Source organism: Tauraco erythrolophus, chromosome 1 (genome assembly GCF_009769465.1).
Source record: "Tauraco erythrolophus isolate bTauEry1 chromosome 1, bTauEry1.pri, whole genome shotgun sequence".
NCBI lineage: Eukaryota > Metazoa > Chordata > Aves > Musophagiformes > Musophagidae > Tauraco > Tauraco erythrolophus.
Window position 1 is genome coordinate 47,078,370 of NC_141465.1, and position 27,446 is coordinate 47,105,815.

At 39.1% G+C, this 27,446-nt stretch overlaps 1 protein-coding gene across 1 annotated transcript in view; it reads right to left on the bottom strand.

The window, feature by feature from the left end:
• Window positions 1-10,803: 10,803 nt before the first annotated feature.
• Window positions 10,804-27,446, bottom strand: part of SMS (spermine synthase) — a 54,650-nt gene continuing 38,007 nt past the window's right edge. Inside the window, exons 9-11 of the mRNA XM_086608941.1 lie at window positions 27,240-27,319; window positions 15,312-15,427; window positions 10,804-12,170 (exon numbers count right to left, since the gene is read on the bottom strand). Of these exons, the coding sequence (XP_086465067.1) occupies window positions 12,128-12,170; window positions 15,312-15,427; window positions 27,240-27,319 (239 nt within the window). The 3' untranslated portion in view covers window positions 10,804-12,127. The remainder of the gene's footprint in view (window positions 12,171-15,311; window positions 15,428-27,239; window positions 27,320-27,446) is intronic.

The following is a 27,446-nucleotide window of genomic DNA, read 5'->3' on the forward strand; positions in this document are numbered from 1 at the left end:
TTGTCTCTCATGTATGAATTTTGAGGTGTATAATGAGGCATATATCCACCAACATTTGAAATCAAAAGAGGAGGGCCACATGTGACTGCTTTCAGTCTTTACCAAGGAGACGCCTCCTACTGAGCCCTCCTGTCTCCAAGAAGCAAACCTGCCTGTGCGAAAGCAAAGGCTCCTGTCTACTCTCCCACTTGGATCTCCAAAGGTATTAGCAGAGCAGCGCAAATCCATCTTCAGAAGCAGAAGAGCTCAGAGACAGCTGAAGCCAGGAGCACAGGTACTGCTACACAAAGGTGCCACTGAACAGGGAACTGGGGGCTCCTTGTCACTGTGAGAGGGTATCTGCTCACTTGCTTGTGCTGACCTTTGTTAAATTTGGTGAAAGTTAGCTGAATAACTTCCTTGACTAAGGTCAAGGGTTACAGAGCAAGGCTGGGCAGGAGGGAGCAGGGACAGAGCTAGGGAAAGCACAACTGCACAACCTCTGCTTTCAGAGGAGAATAGGCTGGCTAAAAAAAAAAAAATCCCTATTTTTCCAGGATATAGCTACAGCCAGCTCAAGATCTTTCTGAAGTTAGTTTTATTTGAATGCATTTTACTCAAGCGGATTCTTTTTCTTCTCCCTCCTCTCAAAATGAGATCACAATTAACTTTGCACACAATTAAATGCTAGAAAAATCCCACATTAAATATGATGTCCTACCTATAATGCCCCATGACAACATGACACTTTGCATCTCTCCTTCAGCAGAGATATTTCCAGGTACTCTCTGCTCTTGTCTTGGTGCCACTCAGGTGATTATGCTGACCTCTAACAATGATGTACAGCAGCACCTCAGGAGGTTTTAAATACATTTGATCATTAAATTCTCAGGAAATAGGAAGTCAGAGATAGAGCAGGTTGAAACCACAGCATGAGGCCCCATGGGACAGAATCAGCAAGACCAAACATTTGCTTTCCTGAAGTCACAGAAATCCTCAAGAACCAAGCAGGCACTAAATATAATTACCTTTACAAACCAAATTGCTATGTCTGACAGCCCTTCCCTGAGGTTTCCAACATCTCTATTTAAGTTTTATGTGTTCATTTTTTTTTTCCTATTGACACAAGGTTATAAAACATACACAGATTTGTCACTGCCTTACATTTTTCTGGATTTATATCCCAATCTGATTAAAAATAAAAAAGCTTTAAGTAAAACTTGTGGACACTCGCATGGACTATTTGCTGTGCTCTTATATTTCTCAAAGTCAGCACTTCAGATTTTCACTAGATTTGAAATAAAGAGTGTGTTAGCTTCAAGCTTATTGCAGTGCTTGGGTAGAGGATTTATCTAGGACCAAAGGAAAACGTAGTGATTTTCTTCTTTTGTGGCTTATCTGCATACACTGGAGCACGAAAGTACGTGCTCTGGATTATTTTCAACTTCTAGTGTCACAAAAAATTTGCGTGAGGGCACAAATCTGGAAGGGGCTTAAGCAAAAGTATCAAACATTGGTTCTGCTCTGAGCAGAATAATTAAGAAAAACATTCATACTTCTGTTTGTAAAAGGCAAAATGGTACAGAAACTTATCTTTACTGCTAAAATAGCCTTCAAAAAGGTGGCTGAAGCTTGTAAGGGGATTCAAAGACTCAGGGATGTTACAGTGCTGAAGACACCCACAATTTCACCTTCTTAGCCATCACAGGCCAAAACAAGCATAAATGCAGTAGTGAAAATCTGAAGGGAAGCTCTTACAAAGAAAGGTGTGAATCTGCAGCTACTGGGAGGCTGTGGGCTCAAAAGTCAGTGGCAATACATTGTTGCCCCTGAGGAAACAGTGCAAGGGAAGATGGTCTCATTAGAATGAAGATTTCAATACTGAGTTTAAATGCATTTGACAGAAAAGCTACTTGTTAGATACCAAAAGCCAGATAACTGTATGGTATTGCTCTCAAACTTTTGCTAGAACCCGAGATCAAGTAACTGGACTAAGCACCCTCTGATGGAAGTGCCTCAGTATGGCTCCAACTAGCTACTCCTAAATACTTAAATAACTGTGCAATAAAGTTAGCAATACTGCTAGTGAAATTAATAACGATGACAAAAAATAGCCATGATCAACCATACTTATAGGGAAGGAAAATATCACGTTCACTAAATCTAAATTATTTTCTAAAGCTTGCAGAAAGGATCATACTCTTCTGAAGAAGCTTCAATACCCAAGTCAAACCTTCATGAAGATTGTGCTTTTAATAAAAAGCGATTGTCATGATAAGTATCTTGTAATTTGGACTATGAACAGAAATAAAATTGGCCAGAACATACTAATAGCAACTGCTTTCCCTAGGCAAAACTCTACAGTCAGGCAGTAAGTTTCCAAAAATTAACTAGGAGTACCATGGCCTTGGAAGCAGCAATCAATGAAAGAAAGTAAGAGTCTGTAGGGGCATTTTCCACCTTCCCAATTCAGAGAGAAACCACTCGCACTCAGACTACATCTGGATTAAGACACACAAGAGAATTTCCTACTGGCTTCCCAAACATGACGTGACTCTGCATCTGGGCACAACCTGCACCCAATATCAGGGTGGTCAAGGACAGAAGATTGATAGAAGAATTTGATAAGAATTGCAGTGTGTCAGGGGCAACAGATCAGGATCCCAGGCTGTGCTGTATTCAGTCAGGATGCGGTCACATAACTCAGGCTATCAATTAATTTTTAAGTAAAACACCTCCATTTCCTCACAGGTTTTTCTTACACCTCCTAGACTCTAAGACCTGCTCCCCTTACACAAGCGCTTTATCTGGTACCAAACCTCACCCTAGAAAAGCACTCTGAGAAAACAGTATCACGTTTCAGCTTCCATCAAGCTGTTGGCCTTCAGAGTCAATTCTTTCCCTTCAGTCAATACTCGCACCTTTCAGAGCACCAGAGCAGGTTAATCAGGAATGATGCAAACAGCTCATTTCATTCTGGGTCAATCAGGTAATCTCACAGTCCCAGCTAAGCTTTCATACTGTGATGCATTTTCTTACGGCATTGCAGCCTTCGTCTTTGGAACACATACTCTTAAGAGGAATCACGTGTTTTCAACTTCATTTCATAAAATCATTTATGGCTTGCTGTTTTGATTTTAACCATTTATTTTTCTCACTATATCTGGGCATAAAGGCAACTATAAAGCGCTATTCTAAAGTTACACAAAATACTGAAATGCATCCACAGCTGCATGAATCCGGATGCACTATAAAACATTTAAAGCTACTAAAATGCGTTTTGATTGGCATGACATAAAATGTATTTTAGTGTGCCTGAAGTTCAGACGTATTTGAGTATCACTTCTTCACAACAGAACACTTGAGAAAGTGAGTGGCAGAAATTTGACCTAAAAAAAAAAAATGATTCACCCACTGCCACCAGGCAGGGCCTGAGAAGTCAGTTTACAAAAAACCGATTCAGACCCAGCCCATGTTGTTCTGCTCTCCTGAATAACATGCGCTCAGTATAGAGAAACACTTCTGCTAGATGAAGGAAATCACCTCGGATCACTTCACCGTGGCCCACAACAGCTTCCTTCCAGTTGTAGCTCACTGAGCAGGTGCTTACCTTTGTAATAACATAATAGCACATCTTCTGCATGTACATCTCAAACCACGTTGCTTCCTTTTGCTTGTAGCAAAAATAAAATTAAATTAAATAAAAGGTCTTGCATTTCTTTCTTTTTAAAGAACACAGCAAAGTAGATCAAGAGCCAGGAAGGTCACATTGTACGAAATGGGTTCTGCCCACATGTTCTTTAACAAACCCCTCATGAGAAAGAGCATTTAAAACTTGAGTGGCGTTATCATACTTTTTAATCTAACCTCAGAAAACAGAACAAAATCAGTGTATTTACCTGAAGTTAAATAGGAGAGTTAAATTACTCACACTAACAAAATTTTATTTAAAAGTTTTGAAGGTATGACTGGCAAGAAGTAATTGAGAAAACACACACTCCTACAAAAGCTACATGCAGCATATTGACACAGATAAAAGCTTTTCATTTCCATCAGACCAAAGTGGCATGTGGTTTCTGCTGGATCACCTTTTAGCTGCTCCCAAAAATTCAAAGGATTTGAAACCTCTGGATGATTGAAATCACAGAATCATAGAGTATCTCAAGTTGGAAGGGACCCATAAACAGTTCAGTAGATGTGATTAGAAAATAACAAGAAAAAAAACAAGGGGTAACTCCCATAACAATTCCTTCCCCATATTTCTAAAGTAGGTGTGAACTGTGATGCTACAGCCTTTACTTTAAATGTTCTTCCCTGATCCTACACCTTCCTCTGACCTGCTTGCCCCCATCACCAGTTCCCATGTCTGCACAATACCCAGGTCTGTCAGCACAACTGCTTGTCTGGCAACACAATGAACCAGACAGGTCCATCCTAAAGACAGATTGCTTTTCCATCCACTCATTTCAGCAGTGTAGTTGGAGTGAGATCAGCTCCCCATCTCCCTTTAATGTTTCTGCTGGCTTGTTTTTAACCTAATCAGTTTGCCACATGGCCACAGCAGAGCTGCAGCTCCCACAGCAGAGGAGCTAATGCAGGGTGAGAACGAAGAGGTGGGAGTGTAGGGAAGATAGCTGGGACCATTACATGGCACAGATACCAGAAGAAATGCCTTCATAGCAACCCCTTCATGCAAGCTGTAGCGTTGAGGAAACAGAGTTGAGCAGAATCTAGAAAACACTCCACTCAGTAAAGAAACTGAAATATATTTTTGACCTTTGAGAAGTCATGGCTAATTAAATTTTCACACATTTCTGCATATTCATGTGCATTTGCAGCACATCTAGAAACAGAAGTTCAGAGAGATGGGACAAAGGATCTACACTCCCTCGTCTCAGCAAACTTAGTAGCTGGGTCTGTCTTGTGAGCAAGTTCTTAGATTAGTTCTAGCATGACCCGTGGACTAAAGATACACAGTACTTAATGGCTTTGGCAGCAGTTCAGCTCTTTGGTTGCTCTCTTGAGCTACATCTAATTTCATGATCATGGACAAAACTTCCAAAAGTCATCAATATTCTTGTGTCAAGGCTAAGCAGTCAGCAACTTAAAAATGGTTGCGACACTTCAGTTTTAATGAGGCTGTCTCTTCCTTTACTTACCTTGAAGAGACAAAGAGCACTAAATTCCTCTCTTGCCCCCTTTACTGTCTTCCCAGTCACTCACATTTAAAGTTGGGGTGGGTGGTTGTGGTTTGTTTTGGGTTTCCACCCCCCCCCGTTTTTGTTTTTGTTTAAGTTGGAGGTTTTCCAGGAAGATGTTCCTGCAGCTTGCACGCAGCCCTCCAGAAGAATCCAGGTGACCAGTGTTCAGTCTCACCCAGTCCCTATCAGGGAACCCATGAACAGGCTGTAAGCTGCAGACTTCCCCTTGTGGTAAGAACTTCCCAGTCACCAGTCATTTTTGTCCCTCTCCCTGTCCTGCAGCTCTGTCTCCTACATCTCCTGTGCCTGTGCAATTCACCTGGGACTGCTAGAAAGGAGGCTTCTGGGTGAACACTGCAACTTGCATCTGAGCTGGCCCAAGGCATCCAGTGCTCCTAGACTGCTCTGGTCTTACTGCGCAGGTGCAAACAGCGCCCACAGCAAGCCTGCCACACATTGCAACAAAAGGTTTTTGGAAGAAAAAGGGCCCAACTGCATACACTCAGCTGGGGACAGACAAGCACAGTGACTTCCCATTCTACACACTGATGACTGCTTTGGATTCTACTCAGAGGCAAGCTCTCCACATTTCACATACAGTCCAGGCTCTATATCAGCTATAAGGCATCTCTATGTTAAGGCAAGCTAATTTTTGTCAGAACTGGTGTAGATCAAGGAGGGTGCTAGAAAGCGACACTACCATCTGATGTTTTGCACTATTAGATATGCAAGTGACAGCCTGGACAGTTTTGATGCAAAAGTGTTTGCAATAGGATGAGCAAGCGGTTTTGGTATCTTTAAGCGTACTGCAGTCCACCATCTGCTAGCCCCACCTCTCATGCATGCTAAGGTTTTGGGCTAGCTTGAGTCAGCCTTCTAGCTTCCGAGGTACCTTCAGCAGTTCCTAGTTCACCCCCCACGCAGCATCTGGGACAACACAAAATGTGCATAATGAAAACACAGCATGCCATTTATGTAATTAAGATCATCAGGTCTCCAGAAGATGCGAGTGTCTTCCCTGAGCTCATGTTGTACCTGCAAAAATAAAACAACCAACATGAGACAGACTAAGTATGAAAAGTGTGGCTGCAAAGCTCCAGGCTGCAAATCCACAGCCATTGCTGTTGCTGGAGGCAACAGTATCTGCTGGATGCAGTTCCTGAACAGCAGAGCACAGGCATGTTAGTTAAATGACTATGATATAACCATACCCCATGTTTTTGCTGTAATTTACTCTGTTCATGTGTCAGCATGAAGAGATCAGAGAGATTGCCTTTGCTTTCCTCAGCACTGCCTAATACCTGCTGCGGTCTTAGGCTCAACCATCCCTTCATTTCATATAGCCAGAGGTATAACATCTGATTCCAGTCACCCAAGTAGTACAGGTGCACAAGGCTTCACTAAGTAGGTGGTCAAGATCTCAAAGACAGACTTGATGTGCATCTCAACTATAACTTCTTAAGGCACATGGCTGCCTCCAAACCAACTCCAAAAATTGTGAGTAGGTATCTTCCTTTTCCCTAGTATTTAACTTATGTATACAGTAAGAATTTCATAATAGTAGTAGAAACTTTTTTGAAATGTTTACCTATGTCTCATAGAAAAAGGATACTATCCTTTTTAAGATTAGGAGTCAATGTATATTTCTTTATTCTGTTGGTTTTCACCGCGGTTTTAAACACTGAACTCGCAAAAACTTGTTGCCTGAAAAAACCCTCAGTCATCCTTCCACCCCAAATAACTAACTAGTAATTATAAATCATCAAAAACACTTAAGTGTTACAAGAGATGCCAATCTTTAGGAAGTGATTTCCCAGGATGCCTCAGTGTGAAGCTTAAGAGCAGAATTTGGACAAAGCATGGAACAAAATAATTTTAAAAAGCAAAAACATCAGTTTTAATAATTAACTAAGGAAAATGTTATCTAATGCTTCCCTACTTAACTTAACAGCTACCAGAACAAAAAAAGCTTCACATAGCTGGATATATTCACCTTCAATATTATCATCTACAACTGTTGTTTTAAAATTTCATTGCTGCTTGTCTTTTTATATATAAAGACTACTCACACTAAGATGTTTCCATTATACATCAATAAAATACTTTTGCCTTTGGGTCTCTCAAAGTAAATCATACCAATAGTGCTGCACAGGCAGTATGGCACACAATGTGTTGTGCATTCATCACCGAGACCATGAAACTTACTATCCTCTTGAGTAACATACAATGAAGTTGTATGGCACTTTGAAGTCAGGTGAAAAACCCTACAGTGGCTGTAGCAATGCTTTTTGTGTTCTGTTTTGTTTTCATACATTTGCCAGTTCTGATCAGCTTTCCCAATTCCACAAGCTGAAGACCACAGAGATGCCACTGGTATACTTCTGCCTTCCATTCTTCCATGCTCACAATGACAACCCATGACAGTTAAATCCCACAGTTCCCTTTCCTTTGTGCTTTACGAAGTTTGTGTTTATTTGCTTGGGTAATCTAACCTAAACACTCCTTAATCTGAACAGTTTCCTTTTGATCATAGTTTTATTTCTAGCAGTTATGTTCTTTTCCTTGTAATATACTTAGAAGCCATCATTATTCAGTAAGAAAACCACACCCAAACACTTCCAATCTCTCTTCCTTTTCCCTCCAATACCTACAGATAAACTAGGCAGTGCAATCAGCACTTTTTTTTGTATGTGCAGACATGCTCCCCACATCCTCACCGTATGTGTTGTGCTGTACTGTCTCTGGTCCTTCCTCCTGGCTCATTCCCCTAGTTCCTTCCCATCTTAACTGCTCTTGCTCCTGCATCCTTTCTTTCTTTGACACTGCACAGAAGTAATTCTCATCATGCTCCTAATCATTAAGTGCATTTTTCTTTACTTCCTTTCTACTTTCTCCATTTCTACCTCTTAAGCTCAAGTTCACTAAAGTGTATGACTACTGTATGAACTTCTTCACATCATTCCACCATTCCCATTCCACATTTCTAACTCCCTGCTTCCTAAAACATCCCATGTTTCAAAAAGGTACTTTCACATTGCTCAATACTGTTATTAATCACTTACTTGCTTTGGTAGTTCCCTCACTTACTTACTCCTTAAGCATCTCTTTTAATGATTCCAGCTACTCCTTTTTTTCCCCCCTCTGTGAGCAACATTTGTCATCTTCCTCCTATTATCCTCAGGCAACATCATCTGCAGTTTCCTATTCCTAAACTAAACTAAGAAATTAAGTATTATTCTTCTCACTTGTCCCCTTGCCTTGTTCCTTCCAGCAAGCTGTCAACACCTCAAACTAAGTGGTGAAAATAAAAATAAGCAAGAGATACCTATCCTTCCTGTCAAGCATGTAGGCACTCTAAAATTATTCTTTATCCTACCCCTAAAGTCTGTATGTGAGACTTTTTCCCCCCCTCAAAAAGTTAAGTCTTCTCCCTTTTTCCCCAACTACCAAACCAAGCCCTTTGCTATCATTGTACTTACGGCAGATGTAAATACTTTTCCTTTCCAGTTAGCTGGAATTTGCATAAGTCTCTCTAAAATATCTTTCAGAAGTCACATTCTTCTTTTGTTGTCTGACATTATTAATCTTTCATAATTAATCTTATTTAATCTTACACCCCAGAGTAACTTCAATGTGCCTGCCCTATTCATGCCTTTCTCTCTCTTCCTTAAACTTCTGTGCCAAAGCTTTCACCTTTCTTAATGTCTCACTTATTTCTCCTAAGCCTATTTCTTCTGTGCCACACGAGTCACACTTCTCCCCTCAAGCCAACTTGCTACTTCAGCAGAAAAATTAAAACCTACATTTACAGACCTCCAAAGAATTGACATCTACAGTACTCTACAGAAAATTAACTCTTTCTAGGCAAAGATCACTGAAGCCTCAAGAGATCTTCCCCATCACAAACATCAGCGTGCTGTTTCATATTACAGAGTATCTCATCTGAGCATATATTGTATGGAAAATAACTGAATGTATTAATCAGAGAGATAGAAAAGATACCAAATAAAAGGACCATTAAGTATCTTCACATTTGTTAGGTGACAAGAAGAAAAACAGAGCTACAATGATAAGCATCATACCCATCAATTCTGTCATTTTAGCACTGAATCCACAATGTATTTAGCAATTCAAACACACAAATAATAACAGCGTACCTTTATTTTAACACATGCACTGCACTGATGCAGTAGATACAACGCCAGCAGTCTTCCTCTTTGCACAAACTATTATCAATCAAGTTTTTAAATACTCAAATCACATTTCTAGGTGGAAGCGGCATTTAGTGCCAAGAATAATTAAGAAAACCCTAATGTTAACCATATCTTGGGAACTGTCTGCATACATAGTGCAGCAATCATAGCTGTTTCCCAACTGGCCTTAACTAAACCTGGAAAACTGATCAGCTATAGCAGTTTGCATTTGAAAGTTCTAACACAGAGAGACTTGTTTTCCTTTTTAAAGAAATCTACACTACAGCAACAAATAAATAAAGACTGACAGTGTGTATATATGTGCTTGGAATCAATTTAGCAACTTAAAAAAATATAATGTTTGCTGTCTGTTGAATTGATTTATACTGCATCTATCACTTTAAAAAAACCTACATTTAAAAAAGTTTAAAGAAAAAAAATAACTCCTCCAATTCTCTTTATACTGTATCAGTTGAAAAGGAAAGATTTGCAAGCACTGCTGCCTCTCACCTATCAATATGTAATGCCGGTCCTCTGGTCATTCCAGAAACCGATTTCAGAACATGCCTGCACACCCAGCACCCCCGTGCTCAGGCAGCCTTGTGCTGTAATGCCAAGTACAACACTAGCCTTGGTACAGTAAGCCAGCAAGCATATTAAGTCATCTTCCAGTTCAAAACTGGAACTTTTACTTCAGTAAAAACAGCCACCCCTACTTGGCGTGACTGATTCCTACACCTATCAAGCTCACTCAGGAAGATATACGCTGTAAGCCACGTCCCAATGAACGCCTGTGTGCTCAATTTCACCTACGATACTCACGCTTGCAAAGTTAAGGATACACGTAACTGCTTACAGGACATCTGCATTCATTTGCAGCTACGCAATATCTCGACTGCAGTCCTGTATCATGAATGAAGGGTCATTACTAGGTTATAGGCAATAATACTGCAGTATTTTCTGGGATGCTAAAACATTTGGGGAAATGCAAGACGCTTCTCCTGCTTAGAGGGAGGCTCTGCTCTTTGGAAGTATTTAGGAATGCACAAGCTCTAGGCCATGGAAGAACTGTAGCCCATATATATTAAAGAATTAACATTAACTGCAATAATTTAAAACGGTAAGATTGAAGAATACTTGTATTTGCTCTCCAATTTGAAAGCCTTTTAACACACAACTGCACAACACAAAAATAATTACACGCTAAATGAAGAGCAAATTTTTGCAAGTTTTCCATTATCACTCTGGAATTCTACATAGGCTACTCAGATTTCATGAACAGTTTATGTATGTGGGACAGAAAAATTCTTCTTTATGTACAATTTAAGGACACAGATCTTAGGAGTGCATTTTGTTTGTTTTATTTTCATTAACAGTATTGGGGGGGAAGCAAGTCCCTCCAATAAAACCAAAAACAATATTGATACTAGCTGTTGAAGAGAAAACATCATTATGGTTCAGGATTAGAGTGTTTAGGGAAATAGTGCACTTTTTATTCTATCTTGGAAATGTATAGAAATGCACAAAATGGTTATATCCTTCCTACCTCCTTTCAAGTGGAATCTTTAAACACTGAAAGCAAAGTTGTAGTCAGTACACAGCACATTCTTACAAAAATATAACTTCTCAGGCAACATGAGGAACAGTTAAAGAAAAAATGCTTTATATTTCAGAACAAAGCTACAATGCAACCTACCTTCCACTGATTTTTACACTGCAAGTGAACCTACTTCAGCAAGAGCCCCACACAACAGTCCATCTGCAGCAATGTGACCAGGACTTACCCTACCGAAGTATACATGTTTGTCTCAAAACATTCAATATTGGTGCACATGAATCTAGATCACACACACGCTTCTTCACCCTCTACAGCAACCTTTCCTTCTTCAAGAACCTAGCGCTTCCCGTAAGGTTGAGGAGTGTATGCCCCCAAGAACCTCATTACACTCAGTCTCTTGCACTGTGGTGGGATGCAAAGCCAGCTTTCATTTTCATGCTGATAGAATTTCAAAGTTCCTCTATAACCTACTGTTAAATCCGTATCTAAATCCAAATAATCAATGCGGCAGCAGCTAAAGAATTCCATGAGGTGAAAGGTCACAGATTCTTCTCCTGCAGAAAAGATTACAGCAATGATGAATAAAACTAGAGTAAATAAAGAAAATCTTAAGACTAGCTTTATTCCCTTTGCAATGAAGGATTTGGGGTATCCTTAGAAGATTTATTCCTTTTTTTCTTTTTAGTTATGCCCTTCTCTATATGGAAGTACTGCAGTGTTCATCTAAGAAAAAGAAATCAAACAAAAATCCCTCCATCCTTAAAAAGCACCACAGATAAAATCTGGTGGAAAAACAAGAAAAAAACCAAACTCACTCCATGGACCACCCTTCAGGGATGAAATGCTAAAGATGTTTTTTTAATGAATCAGTTTGTGAAGATCTACAAAAAAATAAAAAGGATCACATTCTAAAGGTTCAGTGCATTAGCAGCTATATAGTTTTGCTGCTTATTCATCATTAAGTTGACTTTCAAAAAATAACACCCTAGCTCATCAAAATATACATTTTCCATTTGCTTTTAAATTAAAATAATAATAAAAACATTTAAAGAATCCACAATCAATAGCATGACTAAGTTGCAGGATCATCTACAGCATATAATTTAAAGGTTCAAGATGCCAATATGCAGCATGTGGTAGGCCTATATGCTCCATGCAGCATGTACATTTAGGACAATCTCAGACAATCTTGATGTTCAGATGTCAGTTTGTTTCTTCCAAATAGTGTAGAATACCCATCTGGAGAAAATAAGCAGTTAAGGAAAAAAGCAGCAGAGTTTGCAGTACACAGTTAAAACTGAAGTAGTTCTTTTCACTTACATTTCAATTCTGAAAATTTCTGGTAGTAGCTCATAAAGATGGGGTAGGTAAAAATCTCAAAAGTTAAATCTCCCTAGATCCTCTTTTTGGCTCAGCAGTTCAAAACAGCATCTCACTTCCACTGAAACTTAAATCCTTTGCAAACTCATACTTTCCAATTCCTGCTGCAGACTTTCAGGTGGTGCTTTTTTTTTGTATTGCAACCACTGAACAAACTACACAAGTAGTTTGGGAAAAGCAATCAGAAGTTCCATCAGGAGTTCACCAAGTTGAGATCCCTCTTGCTCACCTTCTCAATTGTGAAGTAGCAAGCTTGAATAGGAAGGAAACATTCAGCTACCTAATTTGTGAATCCCTAAAGCAGACACAATCAGAAACAAAATTAATACTGAGATGTTCAGTAGCTGAACACTAGGTGTCCGTGTATCTTACTAGGCAAACATTTAAATGTCTACTGCCTCTTATATGCCTCAGCAGGGGTTCTGCTGAATGCTCACTTAACAGATGCACCTAAATTTTGCCTGTGTTTTTCTCTAAAAGCTTCTGCAGTATTTGCCTTAGGTACCCAAGCACTTTTGAGAAAGCAGACCTTTATGTCACCCAGACTGAGGAATAAGCAAATACAGAGCGACTGGCAGCTGTATCAGTGATCTTTTCACTGCTCTTCTAGGGCAGATGGACCCAGCACAGTCAAACAGAAGCTATGCTCATATCACAGTTCTCCAAGGTACTCCTGGCAGGACAAACAACTGATCCTCAAGCTCTCTTACCATGTTAGGCACATGAGGTCAGAGCTACACAATTCCACCTGCCTCCCAAGAAGCACACAGGAGGATGAGGCATGAACATCACTTTTTTCAGAGCTACAGCAACAGCTGCAGAGTAAGGCATAGATTTCTGGATTTATAACTTAGTAAAATCACATAAAGATATATGCTCTTCTGTTTACGAAGCAAGGCCACACATGCTCCAGATGGGAGCCTCCATGTTCACCATAGGGTCGTGGTGAAGACCTCAGACACACATATGCTTTCTTTACAATAGAGATGCTTTCTTTACAATAGAGAACTAGCTTTTATGTCAACAGCTACTTGAATTTCAGATGACCCCCACAGCAACACTGGTAAACACCACAATTTCAAGTAACAATTACACACAGTAACAATCCTCGAAGTATGCAAAACAAGTAACAAAAGGTCATAAGCCTGTTTAGTACTTTGGCTGCTTTCAGATACCCACGAAGGTAACTTTTGGTCAGATTATGAAAACAAACATTTGTGTAAGTGAAAAGATTTGTTCAGTGGCTTAAGAGATTTCAGGCACTTAAATGACCACCACAAATGTGTCACATTCTTCAGAAAGAAATAAACCCTGATTTTTTGATTACTTGTCACAATTCTACTATAAACTATCACAGCTCTCACATCATCTGTGAAAAAGCATTTAGGTATAATCTTCCATTCAGATACATACTCCTACTTGGAAGTTTCAAGAAAGGTGATAGCCTGTACCTGAAATACAAGTAACAGGCTATCAAAGTCCAAGGTCAAATTAGAGTACTTACTTTGGGCTAATCTGAAATCATCAAGATGACTTCTCCTGTAACATTCCTGCACCTATACCATTGCATCATTGTTAATTAATTCAGAAAAAGCAAATTAATAAAGCCTGCCTCATTTCTCCAAGAACTGTCCACTTTTAAGCTCCGTTATATCTATTTAATGGTCAGTTTTAATAAATTTATTGCCAAAATTATTTCATATGTTATCTTACTAGAAACGTTTAAAGGTGTTTTTCAAAGGAATGAAGTAGCATTTCCTACTCAATTCATTTAGAAACATTTTGCACACTTCCAAATAAACAATGCAATAAGTCTTTAAAAGACTTTCTGAGGATGCATACTTCAAACCACATACATGTTGCACTAAGGCCTGGCAGTTGTAAAGGCAAGAACACCTTGATCAGTTTCTCTGAAATTGTAAGCTACAAGGGCAAATATCTCCATATCCTCTTTCACTCTTTTTTGTCTTGAAAATGTTAAGATTAGAGTTTCACTGGAGAGCAGACAATGATGAGAAACAGGAGGAGCTTCTTACAGCCAGTATGGAGTCCACAACAGCACGCTACAGCATTGAACAGTATCAAGATTAGAGACAGAGAAGGGAGGTAAAATGAACACACAGAACAAAAGGCAGGCTGTGGCAGAGTTTCACACACTTAACTCGTTACCAGTAAGCAGATCCTGAAGATCTCTCCTGTTAAGATAGGGACAGCTGAAGCAGGCAATAGCCTGCAGAAACATTTCCCAGGGGATCACACAGAAGTGGTAAATGCTGAAGGCAAACGCAGCCAGCAGAACCACCCTACAGCAGATCAAAATGCTCCTCTAGAGCTAATGGCTTGAAGCTGAAACTTCTAGCTCCTTGTGTAACTTGCCTGCCACCCACGAAATTAAGAAATTCTGAAGGCTTACTTTTAGGAATGGGATGTTGCCAAGAAACATGTATATTCCTCCACTTAAAATGTTTTGGTTTGTTTTTTTTCCAGTAACACTAATTAGTAATGGTTATTAGGAATCACTTTTTCTTTCCATTAAAAATCCAGTTTGAGCTGCATGTTCAAGAATAAATCTATCAGAGAATATTTAAAGATCTAGATCATGCTAATCTGTATGAAGTTAGTTTGAGTTTTTTTGTGAAAGAAAAAAATAAGAATATGCAGTCTGCCAGAACTCCCAGGCAGCATTACCCTCATCATACAGTTTATCATACACTGCATAAACAATACACTTGGAAACACTCTAAAACATTAACAAAACCATAGCCTGATCTTGAAAGGTGCTCATCGCTTCACCAGCTGCGAATTTATGGCATCTTTAAGAAATAATTCCTGCAATTATCCTCAAAATAAAACTGTAATAGTTCATTTACTATGAAAAAACACCAACAGCATTTAAACTAGAACTGCCTTCTTGCACTTGAGTTCATTACCTCCAAGCAATCTATGCTTACTTGATTTATTAATATACACTCTCTGCTCTTTTTCAGTCTTTAAGGATACAATTCCATGTAGGAGGGAACACACACAGTTTCTTTTGAAAACTCCACAGGACAATAAAGCCTGCTAAGCTGTTCTTCATACAGAGTCAAGGCATCAGTCAGATTGATACAGTTTCCCTGAAGAAAAAAAACAGTAAAGTCCCAGTTACAATCAAATAAACAAAGTTGCAGATGAATATATACATTTTGACATGAATGAAAGGCTCCCACATACTTCATAACCAAATGCATGCTGTTCTTAATATTTAATATTTACAAGGCAAATACTGAACAGATTGTCTTCGTTCTGCCTACAGCAAACAACTTGTATCTTTTCATGAAAGGGTAAGTATGGTAGGATTATCTATCTTTTCATTAGCAGAAGCAACCATTACATTAGGGGTTCCAGTTAAAACAGACCACCATGTGTTGTTTACCTATAACATCTACTCAATAACCATTTTCTTTATGATTGCTTAAATACATTTGTAAAGAGTATTACAACATCCAGATTTTCTCAATTATTTAACATTGCCTAGGTCTTACAACATTAAAATGCACTATAAAAACATCCCATAACCGAATCATTTTAAACAGACTCTTCCACAGAGGAATATGACGAAATAAATCAGATTACACAGAAGTTTGTGGCTGCAGGCTACATTGTCTTCAGTTTCTGTGTATCATGCTTCTGTAAAGGAAGTGATTCTTTTGATACTCTTTCTCTTGGACCCATGTCTTATCTAAGACTAGCAGTATACCCCTTTTCTGAACAACAACAACAAAAAAAATCAGTGCTTAGATAACTTTTCTCTAACAGTGTAACTATGAAATATCAGACACATCGAATTCACAGCATTCCTTCCCAGACAAACAAATATAGAATCATAGAATGGTTAGGGTTGGAAAGGACCTCAAAGATCATCTAGTTCCAACCCTCCTGCCATGGGCAGAGAAATCCTCCACTACACCAGTTTGCCCAAAGCCTCATCCAACCTGGCCTTGAACACTTCCAGGGATGGGGCATCCACAACTTCTCTGGGCAATCTGTTCCGGTGCCTCACCACCCTCAATGTAAAAAATTTCTTCCTTATATCTAATCTAAATCTCCCCTCTTTCAGTTTAAATCCATTGCCCCTTGTCCTATCACTACACACCCTTGTAAAGTCCCTCTCCAGCTTTCCTATAGGCCCCCTTTAGGTACTGGAAAGCTGCTATAAGATCACCCCGAGCCTTCTCTTCTCCAGGCTGAACAGCCCCAACTCTCTCAGCCTGTCTTCATAGCAGAGGTGCTCCAAGCCCTCGGATCATCTTTGCGGCCTTCCTCTGGACCCACTCCAGTAGCTCCATGTCCTTATGTTGGGGACTCCAGAGCTCAACGCAGTATTCCACCAGGTGGGGTCTCACGAGAGTTGAGTAGAGGGGCAGAATCACTTCCCTCGACCTGCTGGCCACACTTCCTTGATACAGCCCAGGATACGGTTGGCTTTCTGGGCTGCCAGCACACATTGCCGGCTCATGTTGAGCTTCTCATCCACCAGCACTCCCAAGTCCTTTTCCTCAGGGCTGCTCTCAATCCATTCTCCGCCCAGCCTGTACTTGTGCTTGGGATTGCCCCAACCCAAACGAATCATTCTTGGAATACAAACACATCTCAAGGATCAGAAATGGTGAGGAATTTAGGAAAAAAAGACCTCCACAACAAAGAGAAACTCCTAATTACAAGCACAACCTTGTTCAAAGCTAAGTATTAACAAGCAGAAGTTACTACAACATATACCTGTGATGCCCATATAGAGAAAGCTCTACTTAGAAAAGTGACTATTCCATATCCTTAATAGGTTTGAAGATTTAGCAATAACAGTGAGCCCACAGAACACCAGACTGAACACACACAAACTAACCAATGCAAAGGAAGTCAGTTCACAAGAAGCTTTTTCATTGAACTTGCACAAGTTTCTTGCCTTTCTTGCTTACATAACTGAGTAGGCTAGCTGGTACTTTATGACCTTAAATACAATAACTTTAAAAAGAGTGTGGCAAATACAAGTTATTTGGACACTAGTTTAAAAATGGAGTAAAGCTGAATATAGTCACCACTGCACGGTCTACAAAGTACTCAGCTTTTGTTTTCCAGGTACAAGATGCCAGATACAGACCCACCAAACACAAATGTACTGCTGCTGCAGCACAGCACAGACACAAGACATTGTGTGATTTTCGTCGAGGGGGAGAAGATGTGAATGGTCCCTGGAACACTGACAGCCAGATGAATTGATATGTGGTCTTCTACCTCCACCACTCATGAGGAACCTTCAGCTCAACCTATATGCCCCAAATACGATGCTCAACCATGCTGCACACTGCACATGAACAGCAAGTTATATGATAACAAGTCCACCTTGACCACACAGCATGTGCACATCTGGTCATATGTGGGGCTAAACGAGATCTTCAGGAGTCATGTGTCCCCATCCTTTCCTAACAGCTGGGTTTACTAGCTTATAGTATAAATGTCTTTTACCTTGGCACAACGGTAATGTAGACAGAAAGCCTACATTCTTCTTTTGATTTCTAAAAAGTGGAAACAGAAGCATTAACTAGCATTTCTTCAGAACTACTTTCAATATAAAAATCCTCAGCTTTCCTACACATTTTACCACTTCTAGTGGAGGAACAAACAACAATGTTTACCACATAAGACAAAAAAGAGACAACAAAACAGGGAACTTTCATGTTAATGAATGCACAGCTCCTAGTAACCTAGCATATGAGCCAAAGTCCCATAAAATGATGGCAAGAGACCCAAGGCACAAAAGTTTGCCATTTATCTCAGGTCTCAATGATACGAGGATGCATTGGACAACAAGGTCTAGTTAAATCAAAAAAATAAGGAACAGCCATTTACCAACACAGCCAGCTTCTTGGTTTCTAGATGACCTCCTGTTCATGACTGGACAAGCCAAAAGCCTTCCAGCATAAGTATTTCCAAGCAGAGCTCCACTTTTGATCTTTAAAAGCCCTGAACTTTCCAAGAGAGACAAGAACAAGAAAGCCTAAAGCAACAGACTCCATCTATAAAATGGCAGTATCTTATCCCTGCTCTGAATGATTTCTGGAAATGATTGCACAAACACACATAATTTGGTGATTTTTTCTTTTCAATTATTGAATGAGGTATCTTGCCCCTTCCTGCCCTTAGCTAACATGTGTAACTTGTATCTGACTGAAAGAATGCAGATGGTTCAACTAACAAAAAAGCTAGATCTAATTAAAAACTATAGCTCTCACAGTCACAGCTTATTAAATATTTTAGGACCTCTAACTTGAAACAAAAGTAAAGTTCTATGGGACCCCAGGAACAACTGATTTATTCAACACTTCCAAAACGTCTGCATACCTATGTATGTTTCACACCTGCGTGTTGCTCTGCTAGCACTTTGTGAAGCTTTTAACTCCAAGAGAATAGTCTTTAAAAAAAGATGTGCTGTTTTAACATCTACTTCTCTGTGCTCACAGATCTTTTAAAATGGCCTTAAAATAAGTAAGTGCATACAAATGCCACCGAAAGTTAATTTTCAAAGATGAGTTTGACCAACAAATACTATCTATGCTTTTAAAAAGAGCGTACAAAAGGCAGAGGCGGAAACAAGCAGAGATCTTACTTGAAATCACTATGTCTAAACAGCTGCATCTACATTGTTTTTTCCATGCAACAACATTAGATGGTAACTAGAAACAAAGTGTATAATGCACATTCTGACTTTGGGATTTAAATTATTTTTACTACTACTTTTTGTTGGTAGGATTTTTTTCACAATGTAGATATAACATTTATATTTCCAGAGGAAGTGAAAAGAGACTTCATCCTACTGTCCTTCCTCTGAATTTTTTGTATTGTGCTCAAGTTTTCACAAGTGGAAAAGGAAACTTAAACTTAAAAAAAATCTTATACACAGTATCTTTTTAAAAATTGTATTCTTGAAAGCTATCTTTCAAAAGAACTTGCATAAAACGTGCTTGATTACCACTTTGATCATATTCCATGAACAAAAGTGTACTTATTTATTTGTTAAAGGAAGACAACATGCTTTATATTGAATATATCATACCTGGGCTTGGGTATCAGAAAACAGAAGAGGTTTGTAACAGTTAAGAGATGATCACTAGTGGACTGAGCACAACTGCATGAAGAACAACAATGAACAGACTACTGTAGTACTTGTTTAGTAACCTGTTATTATCCAGGGGACTGTAGCAGTTATTTGGCTCAGTCGCCCTTTACCGAACATGTAATTTTGTTTCAACATCAGACTGAATGCAAAAGAAAACTAAAAACCAACCTGTGTGTGTAATTTGAGTCATAAATAGAAAATGCTGCTAGGTAATTTATGGAGCATACCACTATTACACAGGAAGTTTAATAGAATACACAATGAGATAAAAGTATCCACAGTTTCCTAGCCTGTCACTTCAGTAGTATTTCATTCTTTTTCCCTTCTCCAGCAACATGTAAATCACTGCAGCCAGTGTGGATAACAAATTACAGGAACAATGAAACACACCAATAAGTAATTTTTACTTTTCAAACCCACAATTCCCCAATCCCCAAATCAAGATCCTATCTAACAGTTCAGACATCCCACCTGGCTGTTTTATGAACCTCTCCTTCTGGAGACACACTACAGGATTTTATAGTTCTGCACAGTTACAATTTTTTGTAATTATTTGGCTTTACTCAACAAAAGCTAAGAATTCCAAAAATCAAATCCACAAAACTTAAACTTATTTCAATAAAGAGAAAAGTTATTGAAAAAAATCACTATTAACACCTTTCTGTGAGAAGTGACCGGATTTATCAAACACGACTACAGTGTTGACAACAATGTCAATCACATTTAGATGTTCTTGTATCACTAATATAACAAAGGGAACTAAGCCCAGAATGCAATACAGTGATCACCCAATAACTATTCTCGTTTGGTGGGAGGAGTTACAATAAACACATTATGTGTTAGAATAATCCATTTTTGGTTTTTGTTCTGAAGAGTCACCATACACTCAAACAGTAACTAATATTGAACAGAGCGTTTAATTAAGTTTAAAGCTGATGACTCACTAATTACACTTTTTCAAAGGGAAATAAGTAAAATCAGGCTTTGTTTCTCCCACACCGATCGGTCAATTTTCAACATACGCAAAAACCCTACAAAACTCCTCTGCCCACCCTCCCCTTACTTAATCATTGTTCCACGTCAAACAATTTGACAGATAAGAAACAGGGTACTGATGAATTTTTTTCTTCTCCTTAACAAGCGTCTCTGACACAAAATTATCTGAAGTAGTTTTAAACTTTGAGATTAACTGATCTGTATTTTTAAGATCTTCTTTAAGACTGACGGTTCCTGAACTGTTTCACAGCCTTTGCACTCTGAGTCTGCTCAGTGCTTGCACACACTTCAACAGCTTGTGCCTGTCTCCCAACACCAACTTCTGGGCTTTCAAAAGGCATGCATTCTGTAGTAACATGGGTTTAGTTTTGCAGGTTTCTACAGCACAATGCATGACAAATTTAAATAATACATACAGTTTTGGGTAGACAAAAAAACCACCTTCCTTAAAATAAGCAGTAAAAAAAAAATTGTTTAAATTAATGGAGGCAAACCTGACTGAAGTTATCTCCACTGGCCAAACAATCAGTTAATTTAAAATTGAACACTGTCTTGTCCCTTAAAGACTCCCAAACTGCCAAGAAATCACAGTCTCACACATGAATCCCTTCTTCCAGCCTCCATTCACATTGCAGTCAAGGAGAACCCTGCTCCCTTTTTGGAAGCACTAATTAGAAAACCCACACAGCAGCCAAAAAAAGGAGTGTAACTATGGAGCAACAGCACAGTGGTCTGGACATTTAGAGGGCAGGGCCACACTCTATTAGAGAGCGGCCAGGAAGCAACAGCTTGGTGAAGGGCCACGTGCGCGTGGGAGACGTCTGATCCCTTGCACCAGTGGTTAGTGCTGTTTACTGGAACACAAACCCGTGAGTGGTCTGAGACAGTTCCTATCCTGCCTGGGTTGGATGACCCAGACCCGGAAGGCACAAATTCCTGTTCTGAGGTATTTTTAAAAGGTTCCACTTCATAAACAGGCTGAAAATGGATAGCCTGCTCAGCCTCAAAAGATTAGATCAGCAGAGCAAAAGCTTAGCACAGAAAAAGGCATTTTCCTAGCTACACGTAATCCACTGACACACAGAAACAACTTTACAATCAGACTTTGCATCTTACAGAGCACAGTTTCACAGCTGTTGGGACAATACTCACATGCTACGTGGAAAGTGCAGGATGGTGATGGTTCAGAAAAAGAGCCACAAACACATCACGCTAGTATCTACAAGTACATGAACTCCACTGAAGTTGAAAAAAAAAAAATCACTTGGGCAATCTGAAAATCATACTGGCTTTTAGAAGGTCCAATAGCATAAAAACACTGTGTGTTCAGAAACAAGTAACTGAGAAGGTCTGTTACAGATGAAACCGGACCTTGGCATACACCAAGTTCTTATATCCTCACAAACTCCCACTTCTCTCCCCTGTGATGGCTGGAAACCTGCACATGTAGCCAGCTCCCCTTGGAGAAGGCAACACTGAGCACACCTCTCAGACTCGGACTCATATTGCAGCACTACACACTTCAAAACACCAGCTTCAGAAGGAGATGGAAGAACAGAAATATAGCAAGCTTTATGACCCTCCTTAAGCTCAGAGTAGTGGGATTACATTCAACAGTAAGTTTTTGCAAACATTCCTCACATCTTAAACATACAGGGCTGCAAGTTCCTCATGCTAAGGGCCCTAAAGTTCACCTCTCTCTGTCTAGGTCCTGTGTAGGCTGCAAGACTCTCAATATGGATGATGCAGCTAAAAAAAAAGGAAGGACATGAAAAGCAAGGCTTCCACTCATAAAGAATTTTTTTTCCCCCATTGTGATTACTATCTATGTATGCACAGAGCAAATATGGAGGTGTTTTTTCCCCCCCGATATACTTAAGCACAGATTTACAGCAGCAGAGAATGAGATCCATAAACCACCCTTTCTATCTTTCCAGAACTGAAACAAGCAAAAAGTCTCTCCTTCATCCTAAAATTGGCCATGTATGTTCTTGCATCCCCTAGGAATATGAATAAATAGTCTGAAAGCCTTTCACAAGCAGAATCTCTCTATAAATGTTAATAAACTCATGGGCAATACTAGTTATCCGTCTCCACCTAGTGTTGAAAGGATAGGCTGCATTAGCACTTGGAGAGTGCTTTGAGGATCACTATGGCATCTCAAGGGAACAACCTGGTGTGTTAAGAGTAGCCTGCCAAAAAAATAGGTTTTAACAATCTCAAAAGATAAGCATACCTAGATAAATTATATTTATCTAGAAAAAGGTAGCTTTTATCTAATCTTTATCATTGTGTATAATATCCTGTATTTCATAGCTGATTAACAAACCTATGAAAGCACTAATCATGACTTGCTCAGAAACACTTAGCCAAAAACCTCCATCAAAATCCACTGCGTCTCCATTTTTAAAACTCAATTCTCCTTCATACAGTAATAACTTTATCAAGTCTGACTTTTGCCAAAGTTTAAAAAAGCCTCCTCTTAATCTTCTCCACACTGCATACCTTCTTGTTATGTTACATAACTGCTTTCAGAGCTCAAATCTGACATGCTCCTGAAATTACTAGAATGGGCCTCAGGATTTTTATCTGGCTTTGCACCAGAACTTCTCATTCCCTGGCTGCTTCTGGCAAGAGATCATAAGTAAAGTCAGGCACACAGGTCTGGGAAAGAAAGCCATGCACAGCATGTCACATTTGACTAAGAATTATCATCATCACCAGAACTTAAATTAATTTGTGACCTGTAAATGCTGTAGTACATATCACAAGCGTGCATGTCTGGGGAGGGGAAAAAGACTCTTAAAAAGAACAAATACTATTTTAGCTGTATAAAACCATGTCAGATTTATGTTCATGAGGTGAGCTGCAAAAGCAGTCATCTTACAAGAAACTGATTTCAAAATAATGTGTTAACAGATCAGTCAGCGAAACTAAACTTCTTGCTCACAATTTGACATTAGTGTAGCTTTACCTACACCAGGATTAATTGCTTTTATTAAGCATTCCCAGGAGGAGTTTTGCTTTTGAAAAAAAGACAAAATGCATATAAACACTGAACAAATAACTGCAACTTGTTGGTCCAGGAGCACTTCTCAGCTCTTGGTTCACGGTGTGCCCCGTTCTTAATCCACTTTGGTCTTTACTGAAATAAGGACATGAATCAAATGAAGTTATAAACATCAGCAGATTTTTTCTAGAATTTTTCCTTTTTTGGTAATGCACATACCATCCTAAAATTACACTATTTGTATTAAGGCGTGCAAGATCTAATCAAAATCAAATCAGCCTCCCAACATCCTTTAGGAAACCCATCAACTGTGCAGCACCAGACAAGACTGTCAGTTACAGCAATGGCACCATTCATTTTGTCATCTTCTGCAAACAACGGAGGCATCATGCCATCTGCACAATGCAATTATGTAAAAAACAGATATTTCTGTGCACTGAAGCTTTGATGAACTCAGATTTTAAGTCAATTAATCAAAAATACCATTATGTAACAAGTAGGATATTAGGAGCTTTTTTCCAGTTAATGCACATGAAATTATTAAACAATAACATCTAAGAGGTAGGGAAAACAATCTGAAAGTTCAGAGCCGTATCAGAGTGCCACAACAAAAGTTTCACTTAATTCTCAATTAGGCTGCTAACAGTAAACGCAACTCTAGAGGAAAGTATCCTGAACAGGAGCAGAAGAGGTTGTGCTGCAGTCTAAGACGCGTGGCTATTTTCTTTTAGCACTGCCCAGCCTGCCATTATTATTTGTATTGCTTCCATGTTATCAACCTGCTAGCAATTGCTTTTATTTGCAGAACACCCCTACATATTTTAAAGATCATTTTCCAGCTGATGCTTCTGGACTCTGGAGTGTTGCAGTTAGGCAGCTCTAGGCTCAGCCTGCTGACAGCAGCCCTGAACAATATTTGTAGCGGTTTGCTCCTAGTAATAACAGAAAGGTGTAGTATGCTGTCCACTGTTAAACACTTCAGAATTAACTCATGTGCTGAAGAAAGTATTTCACAAAACTGTGCAGAGCTCAATGAAAAGGTGATGAGCATCTCCATTTATTTTTCCCAGCAGTGGCATTTAAAGAGTCAGGCAGCAAAACAGTATGTGCAAGGCTGGCATTCTGTGAACAGAATTCCACTTCTGGGTAAAGAATTTGAGCATCGAAATAAGTGACATTCTAACAAGACTCACAAGGTAAGTCCTGCAAGCAGAACTATCAGAGGGCAGGCTAAAAAATACAGAGGACAGAAGTTTTAAACATTAGCACAACAATGCCAAGGCAGAAGCAGCAACTATAGCTACTGGCCAGTAGCCAACAGGACAATGAGCCTTTTGCAGCTTATTTCCTAAGAGATATCTCACCATAGCAAAGGTCAGACTCTTAACAAACAGGTGGACATTCCTCCAGCTGATTTCCTTGATGATATTTAGCATATGTTACATTTTAGAGAACCAAAACACCATTGGAGAAAGCCTGGAGGTTAGGGGGCACACAAAGTCCTGGATTTTAAAAACTCAACTTCCTTAAAAGGCATGTGACTCCTTCAGCAAGTACAGCCTGCTACCTAACCCAAACTATTCTATGAATCCATGAGCATCCTGGAAGTACACAGTTGGAACAAATGTAACTTTAAGTCTCCAATGTTAATACACAAAGCTAGAAAACCTGGCATTTAACAGCTAACACAAAGCATTCAAAACTATTTATGAGTTCCTAGTGTAAGACTAAGCTCAGCTACCAAAGTTGGTAGTGGTCATGTTTGAACTGCTGTTCACAGTCTAAGCCAATCCTTTGAATATCCAGCTTCAATAACTTTAATTCAAAATCTAAGTTAAAGAAGGTTATAAACAGCTGATTTTATTTAAAGCATCTCAAAGTCTGTTCTTCCTATGATCAGATTACTGAATTTTCTGCAGGGAAGGTTCTGTTTGTTTTTCAGTTATGGCCAACTGAGAAGAGGCTACAAGGACTATCAAATAGGCTGGGTAGCGTATCAGTAGATATACAAAAAGCCCTGATAGTTGTTGGTCCCAATGTTAGTTGCCAGAGTACACTGCTTCTATACTCCAGTCCTTTCACCAGCTACCAGTTAGCTACAAGTCCATATTCAAGACACTTGAATTCTAGTATTGTTTCTTTCCCATCCTGCCACATCCCACCTTGTTGCTTTGGGACTGTGAAATTGATATTGCACAGTTTCACAACAGCTTAAATCTGTCAGGGCTGGTTCAGTACTGCTGTCCTTTCTTCCTGTGCAAGCAGAGATGCTGGAGAGCTGAGTTACCTCCTCCCATCAGGACAGGACAGACAGCAGGGCTGCATCAGTCTCAACCTCTATTGGATTCAGCTGGCACAAAACCACCCCCCCCTGCAGCCTGGCTGCAGCACAGCCATCGCTCCAGCTTTCAGCACAAGCTTCTTCCCAAAGTCCTTCTGCAAAGCCTGACAGATACATAAATGTATGTCTGTAAACAGGTATGTTCTAATCAAGTCAGCATGTCTCACTGTGTATGTTACAAATATGGCAACCATAACAAAAACACTTGGTCTGTTCAAAAGATGTAGTGTCCTTTTGATGTCAAATTCTGTCAAATATTTCCACTATTAACAGAACAGAAAAGCCATTAAGATTTACAGTGTGATACAACCACATTAGTCATATCTTACATTTCAACCACAAGATAATTTACCTTTCCCATACAACCACAGCATTTCAAAATAAAACAGCACATTAAACTTGCCAAAAATCTCAGAAAATGAGTTTTGTATTTCTTCATAAACCTGTCCAGTTTTACAGTAAACCAGTTCCTTTACACACCTCAAACTCTACACTGATAGGAACAGAGTTCAAACGCATCATTTTAGCTAGGTTATTTCAGAGCTTAACAAGATTATTTCAAAATGCTGCATACATTAGAAAACTAGTTAAGGTTCAGGCATGACAAAAGAAACACAGCTTCAGAGACTTGTATTTCACCTCTGCTGGGTGTTGTCACATTTTTGTACAACTGCAGACAGCTTTGCAGCATTCCAAAATCAGGATTACATATATAAAGTATCTTTTGATGAAAGGTATAGCACAGTCATAGTATCCATGAGGTGGCTACACTGTAGCAAGTATACAAATCTTAATTTATTTATTTTTATAGAGTTGCATTAAAAGTTTCAACAAGGACAAAATCTTATTTGTGACTATGTAAGATATTTCAAAATGCCAAGCATTCTAACAAACACATTCAAACGTTCAAAATCTGTTTTGCAGAAGCCAAACCAGTCACTTGCATTAGGAGTGGACAGAAAGCATAAAGAGTGTATTTATCCCCAGATGACCAATTTTCTCATCCTATCGCAGCTATGTCAAATTCTTACACCTTTATGGATGACAAATTTTCATGTCTTACACTCTACAACTGGACATATTAGCTTAAAAACCATCTATCTGTTCATAAAGTACATCTGTTCTGCTTTTCCAATAATTGCTTACAGCTAAGATATTCTGTAGTATGCCTAGCTGATTCTTGAAATTATGTTTTTAAATTCAAAGACAAAAGCACTACAAATTCAGTTGAAATAATGAAAAAAGACAAGTCAGTTAGCAAAGCCCAAATTTCACGCAAAAATCCCTAATGATTCATTAAAAGGAGAAAATCGGCTTTCTAGTAGATTTTTAATTAGTTGGTTCGGTTTTGTCCCCTTTTTTTCAAACCTGAAACATGCAGATTGCATTACATATACAGCAATACTTTTTTACATACAGATATCATACCTGCGTGAAGTATTTTCCATCTTGTTTCAGGACTTTCATCGAGAGGTCAAGAATCAACCGCAGAAATTCCCATGTGGAATCTGCATATAGAGTATGATTGAAAAAGAGAACAGCACGTTATTAGCTTGCTCGCTATTACATATTCAAGACTTGTAACATATCTACTGTTTAAAAAGTAGTTATCCTGTACTTTAAAAAAAAAAAAGA